General features: G+C 50.3%; 1 protein-coding gene across 45 annotated transcripts in view; it reads right to left on the bottom strand.

The window, feature by feature from the left end:
• The window catches only part of madd (MAP-kinase activating death domain), a 224,091-nt gene extending 216,029 nt beyond the window's left edge, over positions 1-8,062 (bottom strand). For 23 of the 45 annotated variants that reach the window (XM_038807268.1, XM_038807267.1, XM_038807259.1 and 20 more), the window contains exons 1-3: positions 7,792-7,913; positions 7,335-7,562; positions 6,053-6,634 (exon numbers count right to left, since the gene is read on the bottom strand). In XM_038807268.1, coding sequence (XP_038663196.1) covers positions 6,053-6,634; positions 7,335-7,393 — 641 coding nt within the window. In that variant the 5' untranslated portion in view covers positions 7,394-7,562; positions 7,792-7,913. Of the gene's footprint in view, positions 1-6,052; positions 6,635-7,334; positions 7,563-7,791; positions 7,920-7,946 lie in introns of those variants that run through there. The other 22 variants (XM_038807275.1, XM_038807281.1, XM_038807264.1 and 19 more) reach the window with 6 other exon arrangements.
• Positions 8,063-17,277: the final 9,215 nt, after the last annotated feature.

Genomic DNA, 17,277 nt, shown 5'->3' with positions numbered 1-17,277 from the left:
TGAAACACTCCCCATGTCCAAATGCAGTATGACCTGGACAACATTCAGACATGGCCTGATAAATGACAAGTAACATTTATGTTACCCAAGTGCCAGGCAATGACCATCTCCTACGAGAGAGGATCTAACCAATCGCCCTTTCACATTTAATGGCATTACCATTGCTGAATCTCCCATTATCAAGATCCTGGGGGTTACCATTGACCAGAAACTGAACTGGATTAACCATGCAAATACTGTGTCTACAAGAGCAGGTCAGAGGCTAGGAATTCTGTGGCAAGTAATCGATTTCCTGACTCTTCAAAGCCTGTCCGCCATCCATAAGGTACAAGTCAAGATTGTAATGGAATATTCTCCACTTGCCAACTCGTAACCATCCAGGACAAAGCAGCCATTGGCATCCTATCCACCACCTTCACAATTCAGACCCTCTACCACCAACACACAATAGCAGCAGCGTGTACTATCTACAAGATGCATTGCAGGAACTGACCAAGGTTCCCTTGACGCCACCTTCCAAGTTTCGACTTCTACCATCTAGAAACACAAGGCAGCAGAGACCTGAACCCCACCACCTGTAGATTCCCCTCCAGGTCACTCACCATACTGATTTGGAAATATAACGCCGTTCCTTCACTGTCGCTAGGTTAAAGTCCTGGAATCCGTCCCGAACATCACTGTGGATGTATCTACACCACATGGACTGCAGCATTTCAAGAAGGTAACTCACCACCACCTTCTCGACAGCAATTAGAGATGGGCAATAAACGCTGGTATCATTTATAACATTGTCCCTGTGGGAAAATTGGTTCCGACTTACAATGTTTCGACATACGCCACTGTTTTCAGGAACAATTGTGTCAAATTTCCAAGGACGACCTGCATTATATCAAGAAAAACAGTCGAGCAAACACCAAGCTCTGGGGAACAGACAATAAACCTTCCACCAGGACAAATATCTAACTATTAATCATTACATAGAACATAGAACGATACAGCGCAGTACAGGCCCTTCGGCCCTCAATGTTGCACCGACATGGAAAAAACTAAAGGCCATCTAACCTACACTATGCCCTTATCATCCATATGCTTATCCAATAAACTTTTAAATGCCCTCAATGTTGGCGAGTTCACGACTGTTGCAGGTAGGGCATTCCACGGCCTCACCACTCTTTGCGTAAAAAACCCACCTCTGACCTCTGTCCTATATCTATTACCCCTCAATTTAAGGCTATGTCCCCTCGTGCTAGCCACCTCCATCCGCGGGAGAAGGCTCTCGCTGTCCACCCTATCTAACCCTCTGATCATTTTGTATGCCTCTATTAGGTCACCTCTTAACCTTCTTCTCTCTAACGAAAACAACCTCAAGTCCATCAGCCTTTCCTCATAAGATTTTCCCTCCATACCAGGCAACATCCTGGTAAATCTCCTCTGCACCCATTCCAAAGCTTCCACGTCCTTCCTATAATGAGGCGACCAGAACTGTACGCAATACTCCAAATGCGGCCGTACTAGAGTTTTGTACAACTGCAACATGACCTCATGGCTCCGGAACTCAATCCCTCTACCAATAAAGGCCATCACACCATAGGCCTTCTTCACAACCCTATCAACCTGGGTGGCAACTTTCAGGGATCTATGTACATGGACACCGAGATCCCTCTGCTCATCCACACTACCAAGAATTTTACCATTAGCCAAATATTCCTTATTCCTGTTATTCTTTCCAAAGTGAATCACCTCACACTTTTCCACATTAAACTCCATTTGCCACCTCTCAGCCCAGCTCTGCAGCTTATCTATGTCCCTCTGTAACCTGCAACATCCTTCCGCACTGTCTACAACTCCACCGACTTTAGTGTCGTCTGCAAATTTACTTACCCATCCTTCTGCTCCCTCCTCTAGGTCATTTATAAAAATGACAAACAGCAACGGCCCCAGAACAGATCCTTGTGGTACGCCACTCGTAACTGAACTCCATTCTGAACATTTCCCATCAACCACCACTCTCTGTCTTCTTTCAACTAGCCAATTTCTGATCCACATCTCTAAATCACCCTCAATCCCCAGCCTCCGTATTTTCTGCAATAGCCGACCGTGGGGAACCTTATCAAACGCTTTACTGAAATCCATATACACCACAATCAACTGCTTTACCCTCGTCCACCTGTTCAGTCACCTTCTCAAAGAACTCTATAAGGTTTGTGAGGCATGACCTACCCTTCACAAAACCATGCTGACTATCCCTAATCATATTATTCCTATCTAGATGATTATAAATCGTATCTTTTATAATCCTCTCCAAGACTTTACCCACCACAGATGTTAGGCTCACCGGCCTACTGTTTCCTTTCACTCGATTTTGGATCAAACTTGTGTCCATGTTGCTACTGTTCCTTTTATTCCAGGAGCTCTAACCTTGCTCACATGTGCATTGTATAACAGTGCATCAAATGTCTTTTAGAAGTCCATATCACATTAACAGCATTACCCTCATCAACCCTCTGTGTTATCTCTTCAAAACATTTAGGCAAGCTGGTTACACACGATTATGCTTTAACACACCCATTCTCTCTTGCCTTCATTAATCCAAATCTGAACTGACTGTTAATTATATCCCTAATTATCAAAAAGCTTTCCCACCATTATAATTCAACTGACTGGCCTCTAGTTATACTTTTTAATCCTTTCATAGTTCCTCATCCTTGACTGCTTTGAAGTGGTGTTGGTGAGTTGCCTTCTTGAACCGCTGTAGTCCGTGTGGTGTAGGTACACCCACTGTGCTGCTAGGGAGGGAGTTCCAGGATTTTAACACAGTGGCAGTGAAGGAACAGTGATATATTTCAGAGTCAGGATGGTGTGAGACTTGGAGGAAAACGTCCAGGTGGTAGGGTTCCCAGGTATCTGCTGTCCCTGTCCTCGATATCAGCGGTCGTGGGTTGGGAAGGAGCTGCCTTGGCGAGTTCCTGCAGTGCATCTTGTAGATGGTACATACGGCTGCTACTGTGCGTCAGTGGCTGAGGAATTGAATGTTTGAGGATGGGGGAGCCAATCAAAGAACTGTCCATGCTGCCCATCTAACATAAAACCTTCTACACTTCCGGGGACCAAATCCCTCTATTCCCATCCTATTCATGTATTTGTCAAGATGCCTGTTAAATGTCACTATCGTCCCTGCTTCCACCACCTCCTCCGGAAGCAAGTTCCAGGCACCCACTACCCTCTGTGTAAAAGTACTTGCCTCACATATCTCCTTTAAACATTGTTCTTCACACCTTAAACCTATGTGCCCTCGTAATTCACTCTTCCACCCCGTGGAAAAGCTTCTGACTATCCATTCTGTCCATGCCCCTCATAATTTTGAAGACTTCTATCAGGACGTCTCAACCTCCGTCGTTCCAGTGAGAACAAACCGAGTTTATCCAACCTCCCCTCATAGCTAATGCCCTCCAGATCAGGCAACATCCTGGTAAACCTCTTCTGTACCCTCTCTAAAGCCTCCACATCCTTCTGGTAGTGTGGTGACCAGAATTGAACACTATACTCCAAGTGTGGCCTAACTAAGGTTCTATACAGCTGCAACATGACTTGCCAATTTTTATACTCAATGCCCCAGCCGATGAAGGCAAACATGCCATATGCCTTCTTGATTGCCTTCTCCATCTGCGTTGCCACTTTCAGTGACCTGTGGACCTGTACACCTAGATCCCTCTGCTTGTCAATACTCTGAAGGGTTCTGCCATTTACTACATATTTCCCACCTGTATTAGACCTTCCAAAATGCATTACCTCACATTTTCCAGGTTAAACTCCAACTGCCATCTCCCCGCTCAAGTCTCCAACCGATCTATATCGGAGGGGCTGTTTAGCACACTGGGCTAAATCGCTGGCTTTTGAAAGCAGACCAAGCAGGCCAGCAGCACGGTTCGATTCCCGTAACAGCCTCCCCGAACAGGCGCCGGAATGTGGCGACTAGGGGCTTTTCACAGAAACTTCATTGAAGTCTACTCGTGACAATAAGCAATTTTCATTTTATATGCTGCTGTATCCTCTGACGGCCCTCATCGCTCTCCGCAATGCCACCAACCTCTATGTCGTCCACAAACTAAATCAGACCAGTTACATTTTCCTCCAAATGATTCATATATACTACAAACAGCAACAGTCCCAGCACTAATCCCCGTGGAACACCACTAGTCACAGCCCTCCATTTAGAAAAGCACTCTTCAGGGCAGCACGGTGGCGCAGTGGGTTAGCCCTGCTGCCTCACGGCGCCGAGGTCCCAGGTTCGATCCCGGCTCTGGGTCACTGTCCGTGTGGAGGTTGCACATTCTCCCCGTGTTTGCGTGGGTTTCGCCCCCTCAACCCAAAGATGTGCAGGGTAGGTGGATTGGCCATACTAAATTACCCCTTAATTGGAAAAAATGAATTGGGGACTCTAAATTTATTTATTTTTTAAAGCACTCTTCCACTGCTACCCTCTGTCTTCTATGATCAAGCCAGTTCTGTATCCATCTTGCCACCTCACCGCTCATCAAGTGTGACTTCATCTTCTATTCTTTACTCAGAGGGTAGTAAGGGTGTGGAATGCCCTGCCAGCAACAGTAGTGGACTCGCCAACACTATATGCATTCAAATGGTCATTGGATAGGCATATGGACGATAAGGGAATAGCGTAGATGGGCTTTAGAGGGGTTTCACAGGTCGGCGCAACATCGAGGGCCGAAGGGCCTGTACTGCGCTGTAATGTTCTATGTTCTATGTACCAGTCAAATCACTTTATCCTGGATGATGTTGAGCTTCTTGAGTGTTGTTGAAGCTGCATTCATCCAGGCAAGTGGAGAGTATTCCATCACACTCGTAATTTGTGCCTTGTAGGTGGTGGACAGGCTTTGGAAAGTCAGGAGGCAAGTTACTCACCACAGGATTCCTAGTCTCTGACCAGCTCTCATAGCTACAGTATTTAGATGGCTAGTCCAGTTCAGTTTCAGGTAGTAAGCCCCCAGGATGTTGATGGTAGGGAATTCAGTGATGTTAATGTCACTGAATGTGTTGGGGAGATGGTTAGATATTGCCATCCCAGAGTTGATCATTGCCTGGCATTTTTGTGGTGCGAATGTTCCTTGGCACTTATCAGTTCAAGCCTTAATGTTGTCCATGTCTTGCTTTCTTATTTGAGAAGTTGCAAACGGAACTAAACACTGCAATCATCAGCAAATATTGTCACTTCTGACCTTAAGAAGCTCACTGACCATCTCCAGTGTCTCTATACCCTTTGTATAATGGTCTGCAACTGTGCAAGATATTCCATTTGGGTCATTGAAGGTTACTTACAAGTTCAAATTCAGTTTTTCTTCATTTCAATGTTATTCACTGAGAGATGGAATTGATGTTTATGATTTTCTTAGAATTCCGACAGTGCAGAAGGAGACCATTCGGCCCATCAAGTCTGCACCAACCGTCTGAAAGAGCACCCTACCTAGGCCCACACCCCCACCCTATCCACGTAATCCCACCTAATTTGTACAGCTTTAGTATGATGAATATAGGAATTTTTATATATTTTGTATTGTGTGTGTTGAATTAAAATAACTTAGGTTCAGGTATCCCAGATTATGGGTGTGCTGAAACTGTAATTAATAATAATCTTTATTGTCACAAGTAGGCTTACATTAACACTGCAATGAAGTTACTGTGAAAAGCCCCTAGTCGCTACATTCCAGCGCCTATTCGGGAGAATTCAAAATGTCCAATTCACCTCACCTTTTGGGACTTGTGGGAGGAAACCGGAGCACCCGGAGCAAACCTAAGCAGACACAGGGAGAAGGTGCAAACTCCACATGGTCACCCCTTGACGGGAATTGGACCCGGGTCCCTGGCGCTGTGAGGCAGCGGTGCTAACCACCGTACCGCCATGCGTTATTAACCTGCATTATGTAGCCAGTGATTTGTAGACCTGCAATCCGAAATTCCTTTGCTTCTCTACACTTAATCTAGCAGTATGTGATTTCCTTATTCTTCCCATCAAAATAGTACACACACGCACACTGACCTTTGAATACCTTTCAGACATCCTGCCTTCTTAATAAGCAGCCGCTCACTGCAGCAATCCACTAATCGTTTGAGTGTGTAAAGACATTCCCGGAAGGTGGAGAAGAAGGGGTAATGGCTCAGGATACACAACGAGGTCAGCGTACTGTTCCGGGATCGGTTTCCACTCCTCAGATGCCGCTTCAGTCGTGGTGATCGGCTGATGTCGGGTGTGGAATCGGCGCTGTGCGTGGCCAGGGACGAACCGCTGTCAGAGTTGGTCTGATCATTGTCTGGCGTCTCTGTAGCATTGCCCTTCACATGCTCCAGGCCACGCTCAGGCCGGTCCCTGCTGCGCTTCTGGAAGGAGCGGTAGAAATTAAGACAGACCCCGTAGCGGATCACGCCACTGTCTTTGTCGGTCAGGGTAAAGACGAAAGACGAGTCATCTCGCAGGCTGGTGCGTTTCTGGCGCACACTGAGGCATCCTTCAGGCTGGCAGAAAAAGACCACATCCGGCGGGAGTGGGAATTCACGGTGATCCTCCAAGGGGTAACGGCGGAGCAGTTCCGGAGTCTGAGCAATGCTCTCGCTGCTGGGTTGCCTGCAAACACACAATGCAATGAGCAGTTGAACAATGATCGCAACACAGACCGTACAGCACTGATAACCAGGCAACATTCCCACTGGAGACCACACCAACCCCAGCCCACATCAACAACAACACACATAACCCACAGCGAGACCCAAACCGTGACCCCAAATTAAGCCTCCAGCTATGCTTCCCCCACCCAAACAGGAAATCCAACCACACCTTCCCCACTCCACAGGACCCAGACATATCCTGCCCTCCTACTGCCAACCAAACCATCCCCATACACCAAGCTGGGTGTACCCCCATCCTCGGCCACTGTCACTGATGAAGGTCTGCACATCCTCCTCATACACCCACAGCTATGATGCTGAAACCACTGAAGTGCACCAGAGACCACACTCTCAGGCCATTGGCACCATGATAGGACAGCAGTGGCACCATGGCCAATCAGCATCTTCCAATGATTTAGTGTGTGGAAAGGAAGCTATCCATGGACAGGCACATTGTAATAAAGGATGCCATTTGTGATGCCCTTCCAGCACAGGGCTTCCATCTGTTAATGCCAGCTGCAATGTTTTTTTTTTGCAGTCATCAGTCGGCCCCTCACCTTCCACTCCCATCATGCCTATCCCTTCCATTCTGTTCCATCACTCCACCCACAGGAGATTTAACCATTAGCCTCCAGCCCGGGAGCTGCAAAGATCGTTACCTTGCACCAATGATCACGAGATAATCCAGCAAACGTGGACATACTCTCTTCGGGGACATCTTCTTCTGTGCTCCACTAGGTCATTGCAGCTTCTCAGGAACTCACAGCTGGCCGAGGTGGAGAACAGTCCTTTGAGCACAGCGTTTCCTGCCAGCAGCTGTCTTCAGCAGCAAAGAGACACTGTACCCAGCTCACAGTGAAACTCACACGGAACAAGATATCTGGAACCTAAAACAGGAGAATGGTGAATCTGTAGCTAAACAGCACTGAGTTCCGAATCATCCCCATCATCCACAGAATACAGTCTACACACTACACCCACATTCTTTAAACTCAGCTCACACAGCACCTCAAACCATCTCACATCCTCTCTCGCCCACGCGTGGGTGCCACGCGCACTGCACCCACACATGCATGCACACACAGCATATTTATGTCTTAAAATCCACCCACTGACCCAGAATGCTCGATATCAATTAGTGACCTGAGGCCCTTGATTTTAAAAGATTAATGTCGCTCAACTAACACCAGCACTGTCCTGCGTGATTGCTGGATTAGGAATTCCCGGCCACTGAGATGATTTACTGGGCTGTTGTTAGCAGGCTGACTGACCAGGCAGTGGAGTGAGATGCGCAGTCCAGTCCACTATTGTCTGTGCAGTGCTCTAACGCCAGGTACAAGAGTGAACTTATACAAGCACAACATGACGTGCCTGTAATCCGACTGGGTTACTATGGTGATGTAACCCAATCTGCTATGTGCAGATAGCGATCTGCTGGTGTTATTTATAGTCCATCAGCACTGGCTAGAACAGAGGCCCAGTGACAACAGGCCTGCGGACTGAGTGGGGCAGGGGTGTTTTATCATGTCCCATGGCGGATGAAAGACCAAAGAAATACTGAATCAGCTTCCACATCTCTTGTGCCCGTCCTCGAACACCAGTCATCGCAGAATCAAACCGGATTGAAGGAGGGCCACTAATCCCACTGTGCGGTGATTCTTTACAGGGGTTAACCAGCTCAATTCACTCGCCTGCTCTTCCCCACAACCCTTCAATTCTATTTCATTTGAAGGATATAGCCATGTCAATTTTAAATATTCCCATCGAATCGGCTTCCATCACCCTTTCAGCCAGTGCATAAAAAACATTCCCACGTTCCCTCTTATTCTTTTACCAAATAGCTGAAATCTGTGTCCTTCCTTTCCACCAGAGACAACAGGCTCTCCTTATTTATTCAATTAAATTTCTCCTTAACCTTAATTCTCTGCTTTGCCAATCTCGGTCACTGCAGTCCCTCGCCCCTGCTAGCATTTGACAAGGTCTCTTTTGAACTCATGCCAATGTCTAGACCAGGGGTGGGAAACTACTTATTTTTTTTTTAAGGTTAATGGGGGGGGGGACTGTTGGGTTACTTACTGGTATCGGGTGGATACATTGACTTGAGTAGGGTGATCATTGCTCGGCACAACGTCGAGGGCCGAAGGGCCTGTTCTGTGCTGTACTGTTCTATGTCCTATATGAGGCGCCCAGAATCATAACCGGGTGAAGTAATTATTTTACTTAATATACTATGCGGCCCTTTAAAATTGTGAATTTCTGAATGTGGCCCTTGACGGAAAAGTTTGCCCACCCCTGGTCTAGACATCCTCTCCTCAATAATCAAATTACTCCAGCTGGGATGCAACCAACTGCTGGACAAATTCACCCTGACTTTCGAAGAACAAAGAACAAAGAAAATTACAGCACAGGAACAGGCCCTTCAGCCCTCCACGCCTGCGCCAACCACGCTGCCCATCTAAACTGAAATCTTCTACACTTCCCTCGATTTATTCCTTTTGTCATTTTTTAAAACTGATTTGTTCTTGGATGTTGGTGTTGCTGGTTTGGCCATGCACTTATCGCCCATCCCTAATTGCCCTCAAGATAGTGGTGGCGACCTGCCTTCTTGAACCGCTGCAGTCCATGTGGTGCAGGTACAGCCACAGTGATGTTCGGGAGGGAGTTCATTTCAAGCCCAATACCACTCTTCTTTGGACGGTTTTGAAAGAAGAGCCATATTGGATACGAATCGTTACCTTTAACGTTAACAGCAGAATATAGATAGATTGGACTTGGGCAAAGAAATGGCAGATGGAGTTCAATCCGGACAAATACGAGCGGATGCATTTTGGAAGATTGAATTCAGGTATGAATTATACAGTCAATGGCAGAACCCTTCGGAGCATTGACATCCAGAGGGGTTTTGGGTGTTTGGGTCCATATTTCCACGAAAGTGGCAACGCAGGTGGATAAGGTGGTCAAGAAGGCATACAGTATACTTGCCTTCATCGGCTGGGGCATTGAGTACAACAGTTCGCAGATCATGTTACAGTTGTATAAAACTTTAGTTCGGCCACATTTGGAGTATTGCATGCAGCTCTGGTCGCCACACTGCCAGAAGGATGTGGATGCTTTGGAAAGAGTACAAAGAAGGTTCACCAGGATGCTGCCTGGTCTCGAGGGTGTTAGCTACGAGAAGAGGTTGAATAAACTCAGATTGTTTTCGTTCGAAAGACGGAGGTTGAGGGGAGACCTGATGGAGGTCAACAAGATTACGAGAGGTATGGACAGGGTGAATAGTAAGAAGCTTTTTCCCAGGGTGGAAGATTCAATTATAAGGGGGCACAGGTTCAAGTTCAGAGAGGGAAAGTTTAGGGGAGATGTGCAGGGAAAGTTTTTCACACAGAGGGTGTCTGAAACGTATTGCCAGTGGAGATGATGGAGGCAGGTGCGATAGCAACGTTTAAGATGTATTTTGATAAGACACATGAACGGGCAGGGAATGGAAGGATACAGATCATTTGGGCAATAAGTAGGTGTAGGTAAGAAATCTGGATTGGCGCAGGCTGGGTGGGCCAAAGGGCCTGTTCCTGTGCTGTAACGTTCTTGGTTCTTTACTCTGTTTCTCTCTCCACAGATGCTACCCGACCTGCTGAGTTTTTTCAGCCTTTGCTTTTTTTTCAGATTTCCAGCATCTGCAGTATTTTTTTTTTTTGTGACATTTGTGGTGATATGCATCACTGTAGATACACAAGGGGTTAATGTAAATACACGTAGACTAGCTAGACACTAGAGGGAGCACCAGAGACATGACACACAGACATTCAACCAATAGATCAGTAAGATAGGACACGACCAATGGGCATTCACGATACACAGAGGTGACACTACCACAAGGGGGCATTACACCAACCCATATATAAAAGGACACAACACACATGATCTTCCTCTTTCCAGTGGAGACACACTGAGTAGAGACACAGGGATGATTCAACATCACACCCACCACGTGGATTGTAGCAGACTGGTTCGTCAGTCTGAGTAGCTACAGAAGGATTAACAGTAGTGGTGAATCCGAGTAGGAGAATTGTAAATAGTTTAATAAACGTGTTGAAGTTATCTCCACGTCTGAACCTTCCTTTTTCAGAGTGAACATCAAGGAAGCAGCTTATGCTACGCCAAGAGCATAACAAGACAACATTTATGAAGCTCTGGGTGTCAAATCGCTCTCTAAAATAACAGAAATCAAGTGAGCTAAATCAGGATTGCTCTGCACATCGTCCAGAGGCAGAAAGACAGATGGAGTGCTGGAAATAACCGGAAAAAGGAAGAAATTAGTAGAGAATATCAAAGAGGGAAAGATGTGAAAATGTTTTTTTACAAATTTTGAGTACCCAATTCTTTTTTTCCAATTAAGGGGCAATTTGCATTGGCCAATTCACCTTCCCTGCACATCTTTGGGTTGTGGGGGTGAAACCCACACAAACACGGAGAGAATGTGCAAACTCCACACGGACAGTGACCCAGAGCCGGGATCGACCCTGGGACCGTGGCGCTGTGAGGCAGCAATGCTAACCACTGCGCCGCCGTGCTGCCCAGAGATGTGAAATATTGGTGACAGAGCAGATGAAAGACAGTTTAAGGAAAAACATAGGACAAGGAAGCGGGAAGAAAATGGATGGCAGGTATAATGGGCTGGATGCTATTGACCCTATGCAGAATATGTAGAGGCAGCAGAGGACACAGAGGTGGAAATCTAATGTCAGATAACCTTCAGGAAAGCTGACACGCACAGATGAAGAAACAAAATTAAGGCAAGAGAAAGTCTGTACAGCAACTTTCACTGTGACACAAAGATGGGTCGGAAAGTAAAGTGTGAAGGTGGTGTAAGGAGGTTAGGTGAGTGGGCAAAACATCTGGCAAATGGAGTACAATGTGGACAATTGTGAAATTGTCCATTCTGGCAGGAAGAAAGGAAGAATTAAAAACAAGATTACCTAAATGGGTCAGAGATTGCAGACCTCTTGAGTGCTGAGGAATCTGAATTTCCAGGACCTGAATCACAGGCAGCGATCACACTAACCTGAAAAAGGGAAAGGACCTGGTGGAATGTGGGTCACATAGACCCATATTAGTATTGAACACGGATGTGAAAGTATTGGCTAAGTTGTTGGCGGGGAGGATGGAGGGGTCTGTCCCCGGGGTGGTGGTAGAAGATCAAACAGGCTTTGTGAAAGGCAGGCAGCTCACAAGTAATAATTACTTGTGGTGATGAAGCTGTCGGGGGCTCTGGTACCGGAGGTGGTGGTGTCCATGGACGCGGAGAAGGCATTTGATCTGTGGAGTGGAGGTACTTTTCAAAGTTTTGGGAAGGTTTGGGTTTGGGCCGAGATTTGTGACATATGTGCGGTTGCTGCATGTCGCGCCAAGAGCGAGGGTGAGGATGAATGATATGAGCTCACGAAGCTTTGACTTACACAGGGATACGAGGCAGGGGTGCCCGCTGTCGCTGCTGCTGTTTGCGCTGGCCATAGAGTCATTGGCGATGGCTCTCAGGGGGTCGGCAGAGAGGCAGGGGATAATAAGGGGACGAGGAAGCATCGGGTGTCGCTCTATGCCGATGACCACTTGCTGTATGTTTCAGATCCGTTGGAGAGTGTGGGAAGGATAATAGACCTGTTGGGGAGGTTTGGTGGGTTCTCGGGATACAAGCTGAATGTAGGGAATAGCGAGGTATTCCCGGTGAATGAGATGGCACAGCGGGCTAATTTAGGGGGAGATGCCATTTACGGTAGCGGGGGATAGGTTAGGTATTTGGGGATTCAGGTAGCGAGGGAATGGACGGGGCTCCATAAGTGGAAATTAACGAAGCTGGTGGATGAGGCCAGGGAGGATCTTAAGAGGTGGGATACACTGCACTTAACATTGGCGGGGAGGGTCCAAGTGGTGAAAATAAATATTCTGCCGAGGTTCTTGTTTATTTTTCAGGCTCTCCCGATCTTTATACCAAAGGCCGTTTTTCGGAAAGTGGACTCAATCATCTCGGACTTTGTATGGGCGGGGAAGGTGCCGAGGGTGGGGAGGACCCTGCTACAGAGGCAGAGGCAGCAGGGGGGGGATTGGCGTTGCCGAACTTGCTTCATTATTATTGGGCAGCGAATGTGGACAAGGTGCGGCGGTGGTGGGAAGGAGAAGGGGTAGAGTGGGTTAGGATGGAGGAGGAATCTTGTAAGGGGTCTAATTTGAGGGCTATGGTGACGGCTGCATTGCCAGTGGCTCCGAGTAGATATTCAGGGAGCCCAGTGGTGCAGTCCACGGTGAACTGGTGCACAGGGTGCATATGACTCAGGCCAGAATGAGTGGGTTCTTTCAGGGGCAGCAGATAAGTGTGAGAGGTGTGGGCCGGGGCCAGAGAATCATTTACACATGTTTTGGGGTTGCCAAAAATTGGGAAGATTCTGGGCGGGAGTGTTTGCGGTCTTAGCCAGGATAGTGGAGGAGGAGGTGGACCCGGACCCTTTGGTGGCAATATTTGGGATTTCAGAGAAGCCAGAGCTCATGGAGAGGAGGAAGGTCGATGTTGTGGCCTTCGCCTCTCTGATTGCATGGCGGTGAATTTTGCTGCAGTGGTGGTCGGCATCGCCACCGGGGGTAGCGGCTTGGTTGGGTGACCTGTAAGACTTCCTGCGATTATAAAAAATAAAGTACGAGTTAAGGGGCTCAGCGGGGGAGTTTGAGAAAAGGTGGGGGATGTGGGAAGTATGTTTCCCGTGGTGTTTACTTGCTGTAACCTGCTTTGATACATGTTTGTAATAAAATACATTTTACAAAAAAGCAGTTCAGAGGAGGTTTACGGGCTAATACCAGGAATAGACAGGTTTTCTGATGAGGAAAGGTTGGAGAGATTAGATTTATTACATAGAATCATAGAATTTACAGTGCAGATGGCCATTTGGTCCATCAAATCTTCACCGGCCCTTGGAAATAGCACCCCACTTAAGCCCACCCCATCCCTGTAACCCAGTAACCCAACCTAATCATTTGTGGCATGGGTGCAGCTGTTGTAACGTCGCGCCAAGAGCGAGGGTGAGGATGAATGATATGAGCTCACGAAGCTTTGACTTTGGGAAGAAACCGTGGCAACCCGGAGGAAACCCACACAGACACGGGGAGAACATGCAAACTCCGCACAGACGTGACCAAGCTGGAATTGAACCTGGACCCTGGAGCTGTGAAGCCACCGTACTCTGAGGGGTATTGACAGGGTGAATGTGGACAGGATGTTTCCTCATGTGGGAGAATCTAGAATAATAAAGGGGTTTACCCATTAAAGGCCAAGTTAGGAAAATTTGTTTTCTGTGAGAGGGCCCCGAGTCTCCTGGAACTCACTTCTGCACAAGACAGTGGAAGCAGAATCTTTGAATATTTTTAAGGCAGAACTGGATAGATTCTTGATCAACAAGGGGGTGAAAGATTATTGAAGGGGGGTGAAAGGTTATTGGAGTGGGTGAAAGATTATTGGAGAGGGTAGGAATGTGGAGTTGAGGTTACATCAGGTTAGTTATTGAATGGTGGAGTGGCCTCAGGGGGCAGAGTGGCCTCAGGGGCAGAGTGGCCTCAGGGGGCAGAGTGGCCTCAGGGGGCAGAGTGGCCTCAGGGGGCAGAGTGGCCTCAGGGGGCAGAGTGGCCTCAGGGGGCAGAGTGCCTCAGGGGGCAGAGTGGCCCTCAGGGGCAGAGTGGCCTCAGGGGGCAGAGTGGCCTCAGGGGGCAGAGTGGCCTCAGGGGGGCAGAGTGGCCTCAGGGGGCAGAGTGGCCTCAGGGGGCAGAGTGGCCTCAGGGGGCAGAGTGGCCTCAGGGGGCAGAGTGGCCTCAGGGGGCAGAGTGGCCTCAGGGGGCAGAGTGGCCTCAGGGGGCAGAGTGGCCTCCTCCTGTTCCTAATTCAGCTGTCCGTACATTTGTACGTCGACAATGTTCCACAGAAACCTTCTCCTCTGACCACATGAAAGGCCTCAGGTGGGCAGTTTCATGTAACAGTTCCTCTGGCAACACGAGTGTCCCCTACACTCTCATTCTTACATTGTGCTCAGACACACCCACCCAGCTTTACTTCCCTGTAACCGGACAGACCCAGCCCGCGCCACCCCGAACCGTACACACCCAGCCCAGCTCCACCCCCGTCCGTACACAACCCAGCCCGCCGCCACCCCAAACCGTACACACCCAGCCCGCGCCACCCCCAAACCGTACACACCCAGCCCGCGCCACCCCAAACCGTACACACCCAGCCCGCGCCACTCCGATCCATACACACCCAGCCCGCGCCACCCCGATCCGTACACACCCAGCCCACACCCCTGCCTGTACCGTACACACCCAGCCCGCGCCCCTGCCTGTACAGTACACACCCAGCCCCCCCCCTGCCTGTACCGTACACACCTAGCCCCGCCACCCCCGAACCGTACACACCATCCCGCGCCACCCCGATCCGTACCACCCAGCCCGCGCCCTGCCTGTACAGTACCACAACCCAGCCCGCGCCCCTGCCTGTACAGTACACACCCAGCCCGCCCCCCTGCCTGTACCGTACACACCCAGCCCGCGCCACCCCGAACCGTACACACCCAGCCCGCGCCACCCCGATCCGTACACACCCAGCCCGCGCCACCCCGATCCGTACACACCCAGCCCGCGCCCCTGCCTGTACCGTACACACCCAGCCCGCGCCACCCCAAACCTACACACCCAGCCCGCGCCCCGCCTGTACAGTACCACCCAGCCCGCCCCCCTGCCTGTACAGTACACACCCAGCCCGCCCCCTGCCTGTACATACACACCCAGCCCGCCCCCTGCCTGTACCGTACACACCCAGCCCGCCCCCCTGCCTGTACCGTACACACCCAGCCAGCGCCCCTGCCTGTACCGTACACACCCAGCCCCGCCACCCCGAACCGTACACACCCCCAGCCCGCCCACCCCGAACCGTACACACCCAGCCCGCGCCACCCCGAACCGTACACACCCAGCCCGCACCCCTGCCTGTACCGTACACACCCAGCCCGCGCCCCTGCCTGTACAGTACACACCCACCCGCCCCCCTGCCTGTACCGCACACACCCAGCCCCGCGCCCTCTGCCTGTACCCGTACACACCCAGCCCCGCGCCACCCCCGAACCGTACACACCCAGCCCGCACCCCTGCCTGTACCGTACACACCCAGCACGCGCCCCTGCCTGTACAGTACACGCCCATGCCCCTGCCTGTACCGTACACACCCAGCCCGCACCACCCCGAACCGTAACACACCCAGCCTGCCCCCTGCCTGTACCGTACACACCCAGCCCGCACCACCCCGAACCGTACACACCCAGCCCGCGCCACCCACCGATCCATACACACCCAGCCCGCGCCCCTGCCTGTACAGTACACACCCAGCCCGCGTACCCACCCCGAACCGTACACATCCAGCCCCCACCACTGCCTGTACCGTACACACCCAGCCCGTGCCCCTGCCTGTACCGTACACACCCAGCCCGCGCCACCACAAACCGTACACACCCAGCCCGCGCCACCCCGAACCGTACACACCCAACCCGCGCCACGGCGAACCGTACACACCCAGCCCGCGCCCCTGCCTGTACCATACACACCCAGCCAGCACCTGCCTGTCCTGTACCGTACCCCCAGCCAGCGCCCCTGCCTGTACCGTACACACCCGCCAGCGCCCCTGCCTGTACCGTACACACCCAGCCCGCGCCCCTGCCTGTACCGTACACACCCAGCCCGTGCCCCTGCCTGTACCGTACACACCCAGCCCGTGCCCCTGCCTGTACTGTACACACCCAGCCCGCCACACCCCGAACCACACACACCCAGCCCGCGCCCCTGCCTGTACTGTACCACACCCAGCCAGCACCACTGCCTGCACTGTACATACCCAGCCAGCACCCCCTGCCTGTACTGTACACACCCAGCCCGCGCCCCTGCCTGTACTGTACACACCCAGCCCACCCCCTGCCTGTACTGTACCACACCCAGCCCGCACCCCTGCCTGTACTGTACCACACCCAGCACCCCTGCCTGCACTGTACATACCCAGCCAGCACCACTGCCTGCACTGTACACACCCAGCCAGTGCCGCTCCTCTATATTGTACATTCACCCACAGTCATAGAACAGAATCCTTGCAGTGCAGAAAGAGGCCATGCGGCCCATCGAGCCTGCAACAACACTCCAAAAGCACAACATAACCCCACCTAACCTTTTGGACACAAAAGAGACAAGTAAACATGGCCAATCCACATTGGACTGAGGGGGGAAACCGGAGCACCCGGAGAAAATGTGCAAACTCCCCAAACAGTCCCCAAGGTCAGAATCACTCCCAGTATTGTCCACACCCAGCCAGCGGCACTCACACACATCATACTCTCCTGTTCTGACAGGAGGACCTCACGTGCAGCATGCCCAAATTTCCGCGGGAAGCGGACGCTCGGTACAGAGCCATCATCAACCCAGATAACTGACAGTACAATACGCCACTGAAAAGCTTCAATGGATCAGCTGGTCAATTTAAATAATCATTCATTAATTCCAATCCACTAAAAGTCACCATGTCTGCCCTCAGCG

This window comes from Scyliorhinus canicula, chromosome 9 (assembly GCF_902713615.1).
Source record: "Scyliorhinus canicula chromosome 9, sScyCan1.1, whole genome shotgun sequence".
Classification (NCBI taxonomy): domain Eukaryota; kingdom Metazoa; phylum Chordata; class Chondrichthyes; order Carcharhiniformes; family Scyliorhinidae; genus Scyliorhinus; species Scyliorhinus canicula.
The sequence above is the reverse complement of the archived record's forward strand: the minus strand, read 5'-3'. Positions and strand labels throughout refer to the sequence as shown.